This window comes from Entelurus aequoreus, linkage group LG22 (assembly GCF_033978785.1).
Source record: "Entelurus aequoreus isolate RoL-2023_Sb linkage group LG22, RoL_Eaeq_v1.1, whole genome shotgun sequence".
NCBI lineage: Eukaryota > Metazoa > Chordata > Actinopteri > Syngnathiformes > Syngnathidae > Entelurus > Entelurus aequoreus.
Genome location: NC_084752.1, coordinates 43,413,870 through 43,435,238, shown reverse-complemented (window position 1 = coordinate 43,435,238; position 21,369 = coordinate 43,413,870). Strand labels below are relative to the sequence as shown.

The 21,369-nt window shown below is 39.2% G+C and overlaps 1 protein-coding gene across 1 annotated transcript in view; it reads left to right on the top strand.

Moving 5' to 3' along the window:
• The window catches only part of lrba (LPS-responsive vesicle trafficking, beach and anchor containing), a 503,640-nt gene that overhangs the window by 371,624 nt on the left and 110,647 nt on the right, over window positions 1-21,369 (top strand). Inside the window, exons 38-39 of the mRNA XM_062033425.1 lie at window positions 14,725-14,849; window positions 15,001-15,015. Of these exons, the coding sequence (XP_061889409.1) occupies window positions 14,725-14,849; window positions 15,001-15,015 (140 nt within the window). The remainder of the gene's footprint in view (window positions 1-14,724; window positions 14,850-15,000; window positions 15,016-21,369) is intronic.

The following is a 21,369-nucleotide window of genomic DNA, read 5'->3' as shown; positions in this document are numbered from 1 at the left end:
TCATATTGCAGTCTACACATATCTCTGATGTGTGACTGCCATCATATTGCAGTCTACACTTATCTCTTATGTGTGACTGCCATCATATTGCAGTCTACACGTATCTCTTATGTGTGACTGCCATCATATTGCAGTCTACACGTATCTCCTATGTGTGACTACCATCATATTGCTCTTATGTGTGACTGCCATCATATTGCATGTTACACGTGTCTCCTATGTGTGACTGCCATCATATTGCAGTCTACACATATCTCTTATGTGTGACTGCCATCATATTGCAGTCTACACGTATCTCTTATGTGTGACTGCCATCATATTGCCGTCTACACGTATCTCCTATGTGTGACTGCCATCATATTGCAGTCTACACGTATCTCTTATGTGTGACTGCCATCATATCGCAGTCTACAAGTATCTCTTATGTGTGACTGCCATCGTATCGCAGTCTACACATATCTCTTATGTGTGACTGCCATCATATTGCAGTCTACACGTATCTCCTGTGTGTGACTGCCATCATAGTGCAGTCTACACGTATCTCTTATGTGTGACTGCCATCATATTGCAGCCTACACATATCTCTTATGTGTGACTGCCATCATATTGCAGTCTAAACATATCTCTTATGTGTGACTGCCATCATATTGCAGCCTACACATATCTCTTATGTGTGACTGCCATCATATTGCAGTCTACACGTATCTCTTATGTGTGACTGCCGTCATATTGCAGTCTACACGTATCTCTTATGTGTGACTGCCATCATATTGCAGTCTACACGTATCTCTTGTGTGACTGCCATCATATTGCAGTCTACACATATCTCCTATGTGTGACTGCCATCATATTGCAGTCTACACGTATCTCTTATGTGTGACTGCCATCATATTGCAGTCTACACGTATCTCTTATGTGTGACTGCCATCATATTGCAGTCTACACGTATCTCTTATGTGTGACTGCCATCGTATTGCAGTCTACACGTATCTCCTATGTGTGACTGCCATCATATTGCAGTCTACACGTATCTCTTAAGTGTGACTGCCATCATATTGCAGTCTACACGTATCTCTTATGTGTGACGGCCATCGTATTGCAGTCTACACGTATCTCCTATGTGTGACTGCCATCATATTGCAGTCTACACATATCTCTTATGTGTGACTGCCATCATATTGCAGTCTACACGTATCTCTTATGTGTAACTGCCATCATATTGCAGTCCACACGTATCTCTTATGTGTGACTGCCATCATATTGCAGTCTACACTTATCCCCTATGTGTGACTGTCATCATATTGCAGTCTACACATATCTCTTATGTGTGACTGCCATCATATTGCAGTCTACACATATCTCTTATGTGTGACTGCCATCATATTGCAGTCTACACTTATCTCCTATGTGTGACTGCCATCGTATTGCAGTCTACACGTATCTCTTATGTGTGACTGCCTTCATATTGCATGTTACACGTATCTCTTATGTGTGACTGCCATCATATTGCAGTCTACACGTATCTCTTATGTGTGACTGCCATCATATTGCAGTCTACACATATCTCTGATGTGTGACTGCCATCATATTGCAGTCTACACGTATCTCTTATGTGTGACTGCCATCATATTGCAGTCTACACGTATCTCCTATGTGTGACTGCCATCGTATTGCAGTCTACACATATCTCTTATGTGTGACTGCCATCATATTGCAGTCTACACGTATCTCTTATGTGTGACTGCCATCATATTGCAGTCTACACGTATCTCTTATGTGTGACTGCCATCATATTGCATGTTACACGTGTCTCTTATGTGTGACTGCCATCATATTGCAGCCTACACATATCTCCTATGTGTGACTGCTATCATATTGCAGTCTACACGTATCTCTTATGTGTGACTGCCATCATATTGCCGTCTACACGTATGTCTTATGTGTGACTGCCATCATATTGCATTCTACACGTATCTTTTATGTGTGACTGCCATCATATTGCAGTCTACACGTATTTCCTATGTGTGACTGCCATCGTATTGCAGTCTACACGTATCTCTTATGTGTGACTGCCATCATATTGCAGTCTACACGTATCTCTTATGTGTGACTGCCATCGTATTGCAGTCTACACGTATCTCCTATGTGTGACTGCCATCATATTGCAGTCTACACATATCTCTTATGTGTGACTGCCATCATATTGCAGTCTACACGTATCTCTTATGTGTAACTGCCATCATATTGCAGTCCACACGTATCTCTTATGTGTGACTGCCATCATATTGCAGTCTACACTTATCCCCTATGTGTGACTGTCATCATATTGCAGTCTACACATATCTCTTATGTGTGACTGCCATCATATTGCAGTCTACACATATCTCTTATGTGTGACTGCCATCATATTGCAGTCTACACTTATCTCCTATGTGTGACTGCCATCGTATTGCAGTCTACACGTATCTCTTATGTGTGACTGCCTTCATATTGCATGTTACACGTATCTCTTATGTGTGACTGCCATCATATTGCAGTCTACACGTATCTCTTATGTGTGACTGCCATCATATTGCAGTCTACACATATCTCTGATGTGTGACTGCCATCATATTGCAGTCTACACGTATCTCTTATGTGTGACTGCCATCATATTGCAGTCTACACGTATCTCCTATGTGTGACTGCCATCGTATTGCAGTCTACACATATCTCTTATGTGTGACTGCCATCATATTGCAGTCTACACGTATCTCTTATGTGTTACTGCCATCATATTGCAGTCTACACGTATCTCTTATGTGTGACTGCCATCATATTGCATGTTACACGTGTCTCTTATGTGTGACTGCCATCATATTGCAGCCTACACATATCTCCTATGTGTGACTGCTATCATATTGCAGTCTACACGTATCTCCTATGTGTGACTGCCATCATATTGCAGTCTACACGTATCTCTTATGTGTGACTGCCATCATATTGCAGTCTACACGTATCTCTTGTGTGACTGCCATCATATTGCAGTCTACACGTATCTCTTATGTGTGACTGCCATCATATTGCAGTCTACACGTATCTCTTATGTGTGACTGCCATCATATTGCAGTCTACACGTATCTCCTATGTGTGACTGCCATCATATTGCAGTCTACACGTATCTCTTATGTGTGACTGCCATCATATTGCAGTCTACACGTATCTCTTGTGTGACTGCCATCATATTGCAGTCTACACGTATCTCTTATGTGTGACTGCCATCATATTGCAGTCTACACGTATCTCTTGTGTGACTGCCATCATATTGCAGTCTACACGTATCTCTTATGTGTGACTGCCATCATATTGCATTCTACACGTATCTCTTATGTGTGACTGCCATCATATTGCAGTCTACACGTATCTCCTATGTGTGACTGCCATCATATTGCAGTCTACACATATCTCTTATGTGTTACTGTCATCATATTGCAGTCTACACGTATCTATTATGTGTGACTGCCATCATATTGCAGTCTACACATATCTCTTGTGTGACTGCCATCATATTGCAGTCTACACATATCTCTTATGTGTGACTGCCATCATACTGCAGTCTACACGTATCTCCTATGTGTGACTGCCATCATATTGCAGTCTACACATATCTCTTATGTGTGACTGCCATCATATTGCAGTCTACACATATCTCTTATGTGTGACTGCCATCATATTGCAGTCTACACGTATCTCCTATGTGTGACTGCCATCATATTGCAGTCTACACGTATCTCTTATGTGTGACTGCCATCATACTGCAGTCTACACGTATCTCCTATGTGTGACTGCCATCGTATTGCAGTCTACACTTATCTCTTATGTGTGACTGCCATCATATTGCAGTCTACACGTATCTCCCATGTGTGACTGCCATCATATTGCAGTCTACACGTATCTCTTATGTGTGACTGCCATCATATTGCAGTCTACACGTATCTCTTGTGTGACTGCCATCATATTGCAGTCTACACGTATCTCTTATGTGTGACTGCCATCATATTGCAGTCTACACGTATCTCTTATGTGTGACTGCCATCATATTGCAGTCTACACTTATCTCCAATGTGTGACTGCCATCATATTGCAGTCTACACGTATCTCCTATGTGTGACTGCCATCATATTGCAGTCTACACATATCTCCTCTGTGTGACTGCAATCATATTACAGTCTACACGTATCTCTTATGTGTGACTGCCATCGTATTGCAGTCTACACGTATCTCTTATGTGTGACTGCCATCTACTGGTCACACTTATCATTACACCGTATACCAAATAAAATAGCTTTGAGGTTGGTAAGCACAACCAGAATTATTGCGTACATTAGGCGCACCGGCTTATAAGGCGCACTGTCGAGTTTTGAGAAAATGAAAGGATTTTAAAGCGCGCCTTATAGTCCGAAAATACGGTAAATTGATCGGTCTGTTTTATCGTGGGAATCTCGTAGCATTTTTGTACACACATATTGATTGATTGATTGTACACACATCTTTATACTGCAGAAAACTGTCATTTTATAAATGAATGAAGACATTTAACCTTGCATTTTATATGAAAGTATACCGTACGCAGGCCTGGTTGCCGTGGCAATAATAGCAGGTGAAGAAGACGACTTAATCACGGCCAGACAATTCCATCGGGAAGGTGTTTGCTCCTGTTTCATCTTTTTTTTTTTTTTAATTTGAGTCTGGCGATAGCTGGCGGCGAGGCGATCACTGCCACTCTGGTGACAAAGAGCCCGGCCGTCGTCCACATGACAAATCCTCAATCTCGCGCCGCGCTCGCCGTTCCCTCCTGAACACATGGTTTATGCAAATGGCGGCAAAAATCATCCCAAGGAACGGCGGCGATATTTGAGCAATTTGAGGCGCCCCCCCCCCCACCCCCCCACCCCCGCCAATGGGAACCGGCATTAATGTCAAATGAGCAAAGGGGAGAAATGTCCTCCTTGGTTGAGCGTGTACTCCAAATTAATTTAGCAGAAAGGTTATGTATGAGTGTTTGTGGCCAAGTGCAGTCACTTGTGGTGATATATGAAGGCGTGTTCACTCGGCAGGCCGCGATAAAGGTCGTCTGACATCATTTACATCGCACGCAACGCTCAGGGAAGGCGGCGGGTGACATTTGCCGTGCCCACTCACATTCACACACCACACATTAGGAAGCATTCCTTTTACTCAGGAACAAACTCAGCTCGCTTGCAGTCCTGGCTTGAGGTGAAGGCTAATTCGCTTTTAGCGTAATGTTAGCTCATTTTGCAGTGTGTGTGTGTGTTACGGACAGCAAAGCTCTGTCTGTCTGTTATTTCACTTGACCTTTTTCTGTGTTGATTGAGCTGTGTTGAAGCAGCAAAAAAGGACATTATGTTAAATGAGGAGTTTCTGTCTCTGATAGTTGATATAATAATGTAAGTGCATCATTAAGCCTACATGAACTCCATGGTGTTCAGGGATGAATAGTCTCTCCTATTGCTATTGTACTATTTTTTCAGCTATAGTTACATCAGGGGTCACCAACGCGGTGCCCGCGGGCACCAGGTAGCCCGTAAGGACCAGATGAGTAGCCCACTGGCCTGTTCTAAAAATAGCTCAAATAGCAGCACTTACCAGTGAGCTGCCTCTATTTTTTAAATTTTATTTATTTACTAGCAAGCTGGTCTCGCTGTGCTCGACATTTTTAATTCTAAGAGAGACAAAACTCAAATAGAATTTGAAAATCCAAGAAAATATTTTAAAGACTTGGTCTTCACTTGTTTAAATAAATTCATTATTTTTTTTACTTTGCTTCTTATAACTTTCAGAAAGACAATTTTAGAGAAAAAATACAACCTTAAAAATGATTTTAGGATTTTTAAACACATATACCTTTTTACCTTTTAAATTCCTTCCTCTTCTTTCCTGACAATTTAAATCAATGTTCAAGTAAAAAAAAATTTTTTATTGTAAAGAATAATAAATAAATTTTGATTTAATTCTTCATTTTAGCTTCTGTTTTTTTGACGAAAAATATTTGTGAAATATTTCTTCAAACTTATCATGATTAAAATGCAAAAAAAATATTCTGGCAAATCTAGAAAATCTGTAGAATCAAATTTAAATCTTATTTCAAAGTCTTTTGAATTTCTTTTAAAATTTTTGTTCTGAAAAATCTAGAAGAAATAATGATTTGTCTTTGTTAGAAATATAGCTTGGTCCAATTTGTTATATATTCTAATAAAGTGTAGATTGGATTTTAACCTATTTAAAACATGTCATCAAAATTCTAAAATTAATCTTAATCAGGAAAAATTACTAATGATGTTCCATAAATTCTTTTTTTAATTTTGTCAAAAAGATTCTAATTAGCTGGTTTTTGTCTTCTTTTTTTCGGTTGAATTTTGAATTTTAAAGAGTCGAAATTGAAGATAAACTATGTTTCAAAATTTAATTGTCATTTTTTTCGTGTTTTCTCCTCTTTTAAACCGTTCAATTAAGTGTAAATATCATTAATTATTAATAATAACATAGAGTTAAAGGTAAATTGAGCAAATTGGCTATTTCTGGCAATTTATTTAAGTGTGTATCAAACTGGTAGCCCTTCGCATTAATCACTACCCAAGAAGTAGCTCTTGCTTTCAAAAAGGTTGCTGACCCCTGAGTTACATGAATCATTAGTAATGCAGCAGCCTAGTTTTGAATGGCAGGGTCCCTGCTATCACATGTTGATACAAATATAACATTTACATAATAAAAATCAACTACAGGCTTCCCAAATGCTGTCATAAATTAAGCATGATGAGTTGACTTGAAACTGTTTAATGTTGCACTTTTTATATGTAGAAGAAAAGTTTTGTCATTGTATTTAATCTGAGCAACAACTTGAGGCAGTTTAATGTTGATTAACGTGGGCAGAATTATTATAGTGTTCCCAATGTTGAAAGGATAAAGCCATTGTTTACACATTTGATAAATAAATAACCAAAAAAATGTATATTTGGTTGTTTTCTTACTGTACCGAAAATGAACCGAACCGTGACCTCTAAACCGAGGTACGTACCGAACCGAAATTTTTGTGTACCGTTACACCCCTAATCAATGGTTAATGCTATATAATGCTATATCAATGGTTAATGCTATATAATGCTATATCAATGGTTAATGTGATGTAATGCTATATCAATGGTTAATGCTATATAATGCTATATCAATGGTTAATGCTATATAATGCTATATCAATGGTTAATGCTATATAATGCTATATCAATGGTTAATGCTATATAATGCTATATCAATGGTTAATGCTATATAATGCTATATCAATGGTTAATGCTATATAATGCTATATCAATGGTTAATGCTATATAATGCTATATCAATGGTTAATGCTATATAATGCTATATCAATGATTAATGCTATATAATGCTATATCAATGGTTAATGCTATATAATGCTATATCAATGGTTAATGCTATATAATGCTATATCAATGGTTAATGCTATATAATGCTATATCAATGGTTAATGCGATGTAATGCTATATCAATGGTTAATGTTATATAATGCTATATCAATGGTTAATGCTATATAATGCTATATCAATGGTTAATGCGATGTAATGCTATATCAATGGTTAATGTTATATAATGCTATATCAATGGTTAATGCTATATAATGCTATATCAATGGTTAATGCTATATCAATGGTTAATGCGATGTAATGCTATATCAATGGTTAATGCTATATAATGGTATATCAATGGTTAGTGCTGTATCAATGGTTAATGCGATGTAATGCTATATCAATGGTTAGTGCTATATCAATGGTTAATGCTATATAATGCTATATCAATGGTTAATGCTATATAATGCTATATCAATGGTTAATGCTATATAATGCTATATCAATGGTTAATGCTATATAATGCTATATCAATGGTTAATGCTATATAATGCTATATCAATGGTTAATGCTATATAGTGCTATATCAATGGTTAATGCTATATAATGCTATATCAATGGTTAATGCTATGTAATGCTGTATCAATGGTTAATGCTATGTAATGCTATATCAATGGTTAATGCTATATAATGCTATATCAATGGTTAATGCTATATAATGCTATATCAATGGTTAATGCTATATAATGCTATATCAATGGTTAATGCTATATAATGCTATATCAATGGTTAATGCTACATAATTCAAAGCTCTACACAGAAGAGCACTGCAGCACCTGCAGTGAGTGAACTGGCCCCAAAGGTGGCGCCATAGCATAAACAACATGGAAAGAAAAATCCCTAAAATAGCCACACCGTTTTATAAGCAGCAGGGGTCAAAGTGTAGGGGAAAAGTAGCGGCTTTGAGTCGGCAACAAAAGTCTCCAAAGCAAGGACAGTGACTTTTGCACGGAGCCGTTAAATGAAACGGGGCTTTTGCGGGTTCAGTGCCTTGCTCGAGGGCACTCTGACAGTATAGGAAGTGTTTTGAGCCTCCCGCCAACCCCCCCCCCCCCCCCCCCCCCCCCCCCCCCCCCCGATTGAAAGAAGTGGAGTGTGTCCTGTGCAGATTTCCTGGCGGCGACAAAGGTGGCGCTCCGTGTTTGCGTGTGATAGTCCCCGCTCACAAATGGCCACTTCATCATCCTGCCTGCCTTGCCATTCATCTGAGGAAAATAATTATTGCGCTCCCAAACGCGACGCACTTGTCCCTCATCTCTCGCAAGCGGCGGTCGGGGAGGCGGGCGTCTTATATGCGACGCACACAATGCACACTCATCCATCAGGACGGGAGCCGCGAGTCGGAGTAATTAGTCATGGCGTGCACGGAGGACAACCTCCGCCAGTCAAGAGGGAGGGACGCCTAATGACGGGACGCCGGCGGAGGTGGAAGAATCCCGATCATCAATCGCCGGCGAGAGCGGCGGCGTAACGAGCAAGGAGATGAACAGAACAGAACAGAACAGAACACAGCAGAGCAGAGCAGAGCAGAGCAGAGAGCCGACTGTGCTCCTCCGCAAAGATGATCAATTATTCAGAGCTCGTTACTTCCTGCCAGGCCACGATTTACCCAGGCGCCATCCTTCAAAATAACAACAATTTAAATAACAAAGGCGGGTGCGGGGGGGGGGTGGAGGGGGGCTCCATCTAGACGTGCCATGGATCACTGCGACCACGTGTGTAATTACTAATTAGTTAGCTCGTAAAAGATGTCTGGGCGGCCTTCTCGTTAAGCCGCTGTAGTGCCATTATGGTGAGGAAAGACACCCCCTTTACCACTACTAGGGTACTTCTACCACTACTAGGGTCCTTCTACCACTACTAGGGTCCTTCTACCACTACTAGGGTCCTTCTACCACTACTAGGGTCCTTCTACCACTACTAGGGTCCTTCTACCACTACTAGGGTCCTTCTACCACTACTAGGGTCCTACCACCACTACTAGGGTCCTTCTACCACTACTAGGGTCCTCCCCTTCTACCACTACTAGGGTCCTCCCCTTATACCACTACTAGGGTCCTTCTACCACTACTAGGGTCCTCCCCTTCTACCACTACTAGGGTCCTTCTACCACTACTAGGGTCCTCCCCTTCTACCACTACTAGGGTCCTCCCCTTCTACCACTACTAGGGTCCTTCTACCACTACTAGGGTCCTCCCCTTCTACCACTACTAGGGTCCTCCCCTTATACCACTACTAGGGTCCTTCTACCACTACTAGGGTCCTCCCCTTCTACCACTACTAGGGTCCTCCCCTTATACCACTACTAGGGTCCTTCTACCACTACTAGGGTCCTCCCCTTCTACCACTACTAGGGTCCTCCCCTTATACCACTACTAGGGTCCTTCTACCACTACTAGGGTCCTTCTACCACTACTAGGGTCCTTCTACCACTACTAGGGTCCTCCCCTTATACCACTACTAGGGTCCTTCTACCACTACTAGGGTCCTTCTACCACTACTAGGGTCCTCCCCTTATACCACTACTAGGGTCCTTCTACCACTACTAGGGTCCTTCTACCACTACTAGGGTCCTTCTACCACTACTAGGGTCCTTCTACCACTACTAGGGTCCTCCCCTTCTACCACTACTAGGATCATTCTACCACTACTAGGGTCCTCCCCTTCTACCACTACTAGGGTCCTCCCCTTCTACCACTAGTAGGGTCCTCCCCTTCTACCACTACTAGGGTCCTACCACCACTACTAGGGTCCTTCTACCACTACTAGGGTCCTTCTACCACTACTAGAGTCCTTCTACCACTACTAGGGTCCTTCTACCACTACTAGGGTCCTCCCCTTATACCACTACTAGGGTCCTTCTACCACTACTAGAGTCCTTCTACCACTATTAGAGTCCTTCTACCACTACTAGGGTCCTTCTACCACTACTAGGGTCCTTCTACCACTACTAGGGTCCTCCCCTTATACCACTACTAGGGTCCTTCTACCACTACTAGGGTCCTTCTACCACTACTAGGGTCCTCCCCTTATACCACTACTAGGGTCCTTATACCACTACTAGGGTCCTCCCCTTCTACCACTACTAGGGTCCTTATACCACTACTAGGGTCCTCCCCTTATACCACTACTAGGGTCATTCTACCACTACTAGGGTCCTTATACCACTACTAGGGTCCTCCCCTTATACCACTACTAGGGTCATTCTACCACTACTAGGGTCCTTCTACCACTACTAGGGTCCTTCTACCACTACTAGGGTCCTGCCGAACATGCTCCTCTCCAGCGCTGATATTTGTATTTACTCCTTTGTATAGAATGAATTGTTCATCTTCAATTGTCGTCATCTCTCATTATTCAGACAGACTTAGAACAAAGTACTGTGTCCCAATACTGGTCTTCACTTTTGTTGACCGTTCAGTTCTCGCTATGAAGTAATATTCTACTTACACTGTATGTACTTGTATAGCCCGGCTAAAACAGCACATCTAATGCAGGCTTGTGCTGGGCTCTCCTGAGGATTAACATAAAGTCAGCCTGTCTTTTAAAAGACCCGTTTGAACAAATTGTAGTTCTTTTCCGGTGCAAAGCCCTCTTTTACCCGTTAAAGCCCCCTTGTGTGATGCTTGGTATCGGAGCCAAAGATTAGTGAGGCGCCTCCAGCAAGGGAACATAAAGTAGGTGTGCTGGGGTTCCTTCATCAGCGCTCCCCGACTATAAGTCCTCTTCCTCTGTCCGGGGGCTGCACATGTATCACGTCTGGCTATTAGCTAGTGAAGCTTAAATTCCTGCCGTTGACCTTTTTTAGATGAAGATGTTTGTACAACGCAGTGCAGTTGGGCTGCTGAGTACGTGTGAGGCGAGCGGAGCCACGCAGGTCTGGGTTCTACTTCTGGCTAAAAGTCTTCCTCAAAGGAAGGTTTGAAAGCTGCAAACAAAAACAATTACAATGAGTTCTATAGTATCATCATTTCCTGTGGCGTTGTGGTACAACATTGCCAGAGTGAATGGACTGATTATCCACCTGGCCTACATACACCACCGTTCAAAAGTTTGGGGTCACCCAAACAATTTAGTGGAATAGCCTTCATTTCTAAGAACAAGAATAGACTGTCGAGTTTCACATGAAAGTTCTCTTTTTCTGGCCATTTTGAGCGTTTAATTGACCCCACAAACGTGATGCTCCAGAAACTCAATCTGCTCTACGGAAGGTCAGTTTTGTAGCTTCTGTAACGAGCTAAAGTGTTTTCAGATGTGTGAACATGATTGCACAAGGGTTTTCTAATCATCAATTAGCCTTCTGAGCCAATGAGCAAACACATTGTACCATTAGAACACTGGAGTGATAGTTTCTGGAAATGGGCCTCTATACACCTATGTAGATATTGCACCAAAAAGCAGACATTTGCAGCTAGAATAGTCATTTACCACATTAGCAATGTATAGAGTGTATTTCTTTCAAGTTAAGACTAGTTTAAAGTTATCTTCATTGAAAAGTACAGTGCTTTTCCTTCAAAAATAAGGACATTTACATGTGACCCCCAAACTTTTGAACGGTAGTGTACATATATATATATATATATATATATATATATATATATATATATATATATATATATATATATATATATATATATATATATATATATATATATTCCAGTGTTTCCCATAAACTGCCAAGATACATGTGGTGGTGGGGGCGTGGCTATGGGCGTGGTCACCATGACATCATCGAGTAATTTGCATAATTTACTACAATGATATGATTTTCTCTGAAAAGGCTCAAAAAATGTATACTTACTAATTAATAATAACAGTTTTGTTTGAAACGTCCATCCATCCATCCATTTTACATTATGAATACACAAAAGATAACTACTGCAGTATCATATTAGTATCTGAAGCACCGTCTCCACGTGTGTTTATTGACAACAGGGTTATAACCTGGACACGTTATATATATATATATATATATATATATATATATATATATATATATATATATATATATATATATATATATATATATATATATATATATATATATATATATATATATATATATATATATATATATATATATATATATATATATATATTAGGGCTGCAACTAACGATTAATTTGATCATCGATTAATCTGTTGATTATTACTTCGATTAATCGATTAATAATCAGATAAAATAGACAAACTACATTTCTATCCTTTCCAGTATTTTATTGGGAAAAAAAACAGCATACTGGCACCATACTTATTTTGATTATTGTTTCTCAGCTGTTTGTACATGTTGCAGTTTATAAATAAAAGTTTATTAAAAAATAAAAATAAAATTATTATTAAAAAAATACGCATGCACATAGCATAGATCCAACGAATCGATGACTAAATTAATCGTCAACTATTTTTATAATCGATTTTAATCGATGTAATCGATTAGTTGTTGCAGCCCTAATAAATATATATATATATATATATATATATATATATATATATATATATATATATATATATATATATATATATATATATATATATATATATATATATATATATATATATATATATATATTAGGGCTGCAACTAACGATTAATTTGATAATCGATTAATCTGTCGATTATTACTTCGATTAATCGATTGATAATCGGATAAAAGAGACAAACTACATTTCTATCCTTTCCAGTATTTTATTGGAAAGAAAACCAGCATACTGGCACCATACTTATTTTGATTATTGTTTCTCAGCTGTTTGTACATGTTGCAATTTATAAATAAAGGTTTATTAAAAAATAAAAATAAAAATATTATTAAAAAAATACGCATGCACATAGCATAGATCCAACGAATCGATGACTAAATTAATCGTCAACTATTTTTTATAATCGATTTTAATCGATTTAATCGATTAGTTGTTGCAGCCCTAATAAATAAATATATATATATATATATATATATATATATATATATATATATATATATATATATATATATATATATATTAGGGCTGCAACTAACGATTAATTTGATAATCGATTAATCTGTCGATTATTACTTCGATTAATCGGTTAATAATCGGATAAAAGAGACAAACTACATTTCTATCCTTTCCAGTATTTTATTGGGAAAAAAAACAGCATACTGGCACCATACTTATTTTGATTATTGTTTCTCAGCTGTTTGTACATGTTGCAGTTTATAAATAAAGGTTTATTAAAAAATAAAAATAAAATTATTATAAAAAAATACGCATGCACATAGCATAGATCCAACGAATCGATGACTAAATTAATCGTCAACTATTTTTACAATCGATTTTAATCGATTTAATCGATTAGTTGTTGCAGCCCTAATATATACATATATATATATATATATATACAGTATATATATACATATATATATATATATTTACAGTCCGGCCCCCGACCAATTTTTTTTTTATTGTAATTTTGAGGAATTCATCTGAATGTGCATGAACTATTTCTGTTCAAAATAGTTAGAAATGTCACATGTTAAATGTTTAAATATTAACTGTCAGTTTACTGTACTGTGCCAACTGTACTACTATATGAGTACGTTTAATTATGAGACACAATTGTGTCAAAGTCATGACTTTTTTATTTCATGCTTGAAATAAGAAATTCTTACTTTGAAAAAGTAGTTTTCTAGTTGTGAGTGTTGATGACACAGCTTTGCAACAGTTGATATTCTAGTTTCAAGCATGTTTTACTCAATATAGCTCATCAAATCTCAGCAACAAGCTGTAATATCTTACTGACATCATTTAGGAGCAAAACACTTCAAACAAGTAAAACACTCTAACATCAAATCTGCTTAGTGAGAAGAATTATCAGACAGAAAATAAGCAAATATCACCCTTATTTGAGGTATTCAATCTTACTTAGATTTCACTTTTTGTCCCTGTTGTGTTGGTCGTGCCTTCCTTTGCTCCAAATCCTCCAAATAACCCCTTGACTTCTGAGAAGAAGCGTCCTGCTGGGCCTTCAATGCGAGCGCGTGCCATGAAATGATGCCGCTGTCACTCATGTCTTCCTCTGTGATGACCACTTCAACAAATAGACAGCAGCATTAAAGGAGAGACAGACAGGCTTTGACTCAAATCGAATATTTTCTACCAAAGATACAAAAGCGTAGACACAAAGCTGTCTTTCTGCGCACGCCGGCTGCTGATGCCACACCATGCTGGCCGCTAATGGCTAACACATGTGCTACCTCTGTCTCGCTGCAGCCGGCCGAGAGAGTTCTGGCGCCTGGACTACTGGGAGGACGACTTAAGGCGGCGACGCCGCTTCATCAGGAACCCCTTCGGCTCCACCCACTCTGAGGCCACGCTGAAAGCCGCCGCCGAGCACGGTCAGTAGATGCTAGTCCACTCTGGTCACAGAAGCACTCGCTCCTTGGCTTTGTTCAACTTGGTTAGCATGCTCACACCTTCAGTGGTGATGTGAGCAGCGGTGAAAACTTTGAAAAATCTCTTTTCTTTCCTTTCTTTGCTTCGAAACAGTGGCTGCTATCAATGGTAAGTCGCATTTCCCTACCTTTCCTTCTTGACCCAACATGTGAATTGCCCTTAAATAGGGGTGTAGCGGTACACGGACATTTCGGTTCGGTACGTACCTCGGTTTAGAGGTCACGGTTCGGTTCATTTTCGGTACAGTAAGAAAACAACAAAATATACATTTTTTGGTTATTTATTTACCAGATTTGTAAACAATGGCATACTTGCCAACCTTGAGACCTCCAATATCAGGAGGTGGGGGGTGGTGGGGCGTGGTTGGGGGCGTGGTTAAGAGGAGAGTATATTTACAGCTAGAATTCACCAACTCAAGTATTTCATATATATATACAGTGCCCTCCAAAAGTATTGGAACAGTAAGGCCAATTCCTTTATTTTTGTTGTAGACTAAAAACATTTGGGTTTAGCATCAAAAGATGAATATGAGACAAGAGATCAACATTTCAGCTTTTATTTCCAGGTATTTACATCTGGATCTGATCCACAACTTAGAAGATAGCATTAATTGTAATGGAACACAACATTTTTAGGTGAGCAAAAGTATTGGAACATATAAACTTAAAATAGATTAAAGTGAATAAGACTTAATAATTAGTTGCAAATCCTTTGCTTTCAATAAGTGCATCAAGCCTGTGAGCCATTGACATCACCAAACTGTTGCATTCTTCTTTTGTGATGCTTTTCCAGGCTTTCACCGCAGCCTCTTTCAGTTGTTGTTTGTTTTGGGGGGTTACTCCCTTCAGTCTCCTCTTCAGCAGGTAAAATGCATGCTCTATTGGGTTTAAGTCTGGAGACTGACTTGGTCAGTCCAAAACCTTCCAATTCTTGCCCACGATGAACTCCTTTGTTGTTTTGGCAGTGTGTTTTGGGTTGTTATCTTGCTGCATGACGAAGTATCTCCCAATCAGTTTGGTTGCATCTTTCTTTAAATTAGCAGACAAAATTTTTCTGTAGACTTCTGAGTTAATTTTGCTGCTGCCATCATGTGTTACATCATCAATGAAGATGAAAGAGCCCGTCCCAGAAGAAGCCATGCAAGCCCAAGCCATGACATTACCTCCGCCGTGTTTCACAGATGAGCTTGTATGTTTGGGATCATGAGCAGATCCTTTCTTTCTCCAAACTTTCGCCTTTCCATCACTTTGGAAGAAGTTAATCTTTGTCTCATCAGTCCATAAAACTTTTTCCCAGAATTTTTGAGGCTCATCTCTGTACCTTTTGGCAAATTCCAGCCTGGCCTTCCTATTCTTCTTGCTAATGAGTGGTTTGCATCTTCTGGTGTAGCCTCTGTACTTCTGTTCATGAAGTCTTCTGCGAACAGTAGATTGGGATACCTTCACTCCTGCCCTCCGGAGGTTGTTGCTGATGTCACGAACGGTTGTGTTAGGGTCTTTCTTTATAGCTCTCACAATGTTTCTGTCATCAACTGCTGATGTTTTCCTTGGTCTACCTGTTCCACGTCTGTTGCTTAGTACACCAGTGGGTTTTTTGTTCTTCAGGACATTCCAAATGGTTGTACTGGCTATGGCCAATGTTTGTGCAATGGCTCTGATTGATTGTCATCTTCTCTCAGATTCACAATTGCTTCTTTTTCACTCATAGACAGCTCTCTGGTTTTCATGTTGGTTCTACCTCTAAATGCAGTCTGCACAGGCAAAACCTATCCTACCCAATCTGAAACTGAGCTCAGACATTCAGTGCTATTTATTGTTTGAATAATCAATGTAATTGGGAGACATCTGGGCAACAAAACACACCTGTCAGTCACATGTTCCAATACTTTTGCTCTGATGAAAAATGGGTAGTTTCAAACAAAATGTGCTATCTTCTAAGTTGTGTATCAGATCCAGATGTAAATACCTGGAAATAAAAGCTGAAATGTTGATCTCTTGTCCCATTTTCATCTTTTGATGTCAAACCCAAATGTTTTCAGTCTACAACAAAAATAAACAAATTGGACTCACTGTTCCAATACTTTTGGAGGGCACTGTATATATATGAAATACTTGACTTTCAGTGAATTCTAGCTATATATATATATATATATATATATATATATATATATATTTATTTTATTATACATATAAATAAAATAAATACTTGAATTTCAGTGTTCCGGGGGCTATCCAGTAGATGGCAGCCTTGTCCTGTTTAACTTCTCCGTTCACGAATGAGTATATCATTTCGGCCACCGTGTTCAATGGAGAAGTCTGTTCTACAAAATGTACAGGCAACATAATTACATACCCCCTCCCCTTCGAACTGTCCTGGATGAACTGGAATTCTTGTTTCCATTCGTTTTGGAACTTGCAAGCGTATTTCTTCATCTTGCTCGTCGACGGCGTCGCCATGTCTGTGACTTCCTCGTTCTTCCGCTTCGTCTCCTTGTTGTGTGCGCAGTTGTGCACTCTACTCTCTAAAAGGCCTAGATGTTATGACGTCATCGGGCAGGCAAGCTGTTTATATTGTGGGAAAGCGGACGTGAGAACATGTGATAGCAGGGACCCTGCCATTCAAAACTAGGCTGCTGCATTACTAATGATTCATGTAACTATAGCTGAAAAAATGGTACAGTAGCAATAGGAGAGACTATTCATCCCTGAACACCATGGAGTTCATGTAGGCTTAATGATGCACTTACATTATTATATCAACTATCAGAGACAGAAACTCTTCATTTAACATAATGTCCTTTTTTGCTGCTTCAACACAGCTCAATCAACACAGAAAAAGGTCAAGTGAAAAAACAGACAGACAGGGCTTTGCTGTCCGTAACACACACACACCGCAAAATGAGCTAACGTTACGCTAAAAGCTAATTAGCCTTCACCTCAAGCCAGGACTGCGAGCGAGCTGAGCTGCCGTTTATATTTCTAGAAGGTCAACGGGCTCATAGTGATGTTACTAGTAGTTGACTGGGAGGTGTTTATTATCATTTGGGGAGAGTCCGCAGCCTGATGATTACCTGCTAAACGCTAAGCACTGACTACATGCGCTCTGAATACGCACTGCTGATTGGCTGTTACCGCTCTGTTTGTAACCAATCAGATGGTTGTGTGGGCGGGACAATGCTGGGTGCTGTGTAGAGGACTGACAGAGGCAGAGGGAAGCTACTTAATATGTCCGTGTGGAAACTCGTTCGGTACACCACCGAACCGAACCGAAACCCCTGTACCGAAACGGTTCAATACAAATACACGTACCGTTACACCCCTAAGAAGAATGATCTTATCAGACAGAAAATAAGCAAATATCACCATTATTTGAGATATTCAATCTTCCTTAGATTTCACTTTTTGCAGCGTGTTTCCTTTTGTTTGTTCATCATCTCATTTTCCTCCGTCACTGGAAGGCGACAAGACGGCAGGAGTGGTCCAGTTTGCGGAGGGAGGCAGTCTGGGAATATATCATTAAAACAAGCCGCTGACACGTCTTCTCCTGACGTAACCTTTCGTCTTGTTTTAGCCGACCCGACATTTGTTGCGGAAGTGCGGCTGGAGATGAGAACGCGGGGCCGAGTTTCCAAGCGGAGCGCAAAGGTCATATCTGGCTGTAATTATGTTCATCACATGCACTGGAGGGCGGGGGGGGGGGGGGCGAGGAGGGGGGTGAAGAGAAAGTTCTCTAACTTCATTTGTAGTCAAGGATCAGACTCAACGTTGACTAATGTTCCCCTGAAAACTCCTTTTTTTTTAACCCAGTTATTTTTCTTTAGATTTCTAAGTTAAGGACTTGAACAACTGCCGCCATTCATACCGTGCCAAGATGCTGGTGCGGCTCCTGCTCGGCTGTTTACCACTGGAACGTACCACCTTTCCCAGGGCGGAAGGGGTGGCGGCGCGCCGTGCTTTAACCCGCAAAGGCTAATAATATCTCTGCTCCCGGTAATCAATACCTCCAATTGCTCGCGTCCCGCGTCGAGACTCATTTGTTGACGTGGACAACGTGATCGCAGCCGTACGTAGGGATGATGTTTGATAAGAAATGATCGAGTTCGAGACTATTATCGAATCCTCTTATCGAACCGATTCCTTATCGATTCTCTTATGGAGTCCAGATAGGTTGTTGTATACGGAAAAAAACACACAATATTTGGTTTAACAAAAGCTCACTTTTATTATGTAAGAAAACAATTTAATCTAATAAATGAATAAATATTGACTGTTACCCCCCTAAAAAAATAAATAAATAAATAAATAAAAAAAATATTGACTGTTGTTACCCAAAGTATATTAAGTGGGATTTTTCATAAAAACAAATATATACAGTAACACAAAAACAACCTGTCTCTGTGATCACTATAGGTGTATAAATAATAATATAGTGTTAAATAAAATCAGTCCCTTTGGCACAAAACTGGAAATAATACAGCTCTCCAAAAAGTGCACTTCTGCTGCTATTGGAACATAACTGTTTGTTATGATGCTTTGGCATTTTTGCACTTTATTTCTTTATTGAAAGAAAATTCTATGAATAGAAAGGTTCTTTGCAAATGTGGATACAATGCTAAAAAAATGAAAAGTTAAAGCTAAAAAAAGAAATACACTTTATTGAGTTAACATTATTTCTTTATAGGGGGAAAGATGTTATGAGCTAGGGAATATAACAACTACACTACCCAGCATGCAACGGGAGTGACGAGCATGCGCGGTAGTGTTGTTGCATGTCGTCACCCGGCAGCTAAGAATGAGGTTATTAGCACGCTGTGAAAGTAAACGTCAAGAACTCAGCCAACACGCCTCGTCTGCATTATATATAATTAGACAGACAACACATCTACAGTGTGATTTTGTTTTGTTTACAAGGAAAGAAAAACAAGAGTTAAAAAAGGGAGATGTGTTGTATATATATGTATGTGCTGCGGTTGTTTTAAGAACGTTGCGACAGCTGCCGTAAAGGAGGTGCGTTGCTAGCCTGGTTGCTATGTTTCCGGTTGGTGGTAAAAGTGTTGGTCATGTGTTTTACCCTGCTAAAATCTCTCAGTAAAGTTATTCATTGGATTATAGCTTTTGTTTTGAACTTTATTACACCTTGGAGCGCTTTTTCCCGTCCATTGTTTTTCCTGCTTTCGCTATCTGCGCCTAATGACTGAGCTACGTGACGTCATTTCTTGTGATGTCCCACGGAGCATTTCTGGTCGGGACGGGATTCGAATAAAGAACCAACTCTTTTCCTTTACTACAGTGGTCTCGATAACGGGTACCGGTTCTCAAAAAGGGATTCGAGTCCGAGGACTCGGTTCTTTTCTTATCGAACCACCGGGAAAACCGGTTTCGAGTATCATCCCTAGCCGTACGTACAAGAAAGGTCGTGGAGTGGGAAGCGAGGTTAGTGTGATGAGTTATGAGTTTTAAATTCCCTGCTTTGAAGTGAACGCAGCCCACACTGCAAAAAGTGAAATCTAAGTAAGATTAAATATCTCAAATAAGGGTGATATTTGCTTATTTTCTGTCTGATAAGCTTGTTGCTGAGATTTGATGAGCTATATTGAGTAAAACATGCTTGAAACTAGAATATCAACTGTTGCAAAGCTGTGTCATCAACACTCACAAGTAGAAAACTACTTTTTTAAAGTCATCATTTCTTATTTCAAGCATGAAATAAAAAATCATGACTTTGACACAATTGTGTCTCATAATTAAAACAGATGACAGCCAAATTAACTTTGCTGTTTTATTTCCAATGAAACAATAGAACACACGTACTCATATAGTAGTACAGTTGGCACAGTACAGTAAACTGACAGTTAATATTTAAACATTTCAAACAATTTTGAACATAAATAGTTCATGCACATTCAGATAAATTCTTAAAAAATTACAATTTAAAAAAAAAAAATTGTTTTGCGCGATGATGTCATGTTATCCATGGAAAAATGCATTTTTAGACAATATGATTTGCCTGAGCGGCTAGGAGACCCCGAGAGTAACAAGCGCTTGCCTTTCCATTAAGAACAATAAACTACTTTTTAGTATAAGTTATATAATATAGAAAAATAGAATATTTTTCAACATACTGAGAAAAAAGGTCTCTTTTTTTTTTTTTCCACCAAGAAAAGTGCACTTGTTATTAGTGAGAATATTCTTATTTGAAGGTATTTTGGGGTTCATTGAGGTTAGCTAATTTGACTTGTTTTGGAAAGTCTTGACAAGCCAAATTTTCTTGTTCTATTGGCAGATAATTTTGCTTAGTTCAAGTAAAATACCCCTCATTTTTGTATTTTTTCCCCACTTATTTTTGAACACTGACTTTTTGCAGTGCACAGTGTAATTCATCAGTTGGTCTTTTCAAATATTTCCACTCTAAAATTCACATTTGTACAATATGCATGTTTTAATCCGTTTTTTTAAATGTTTT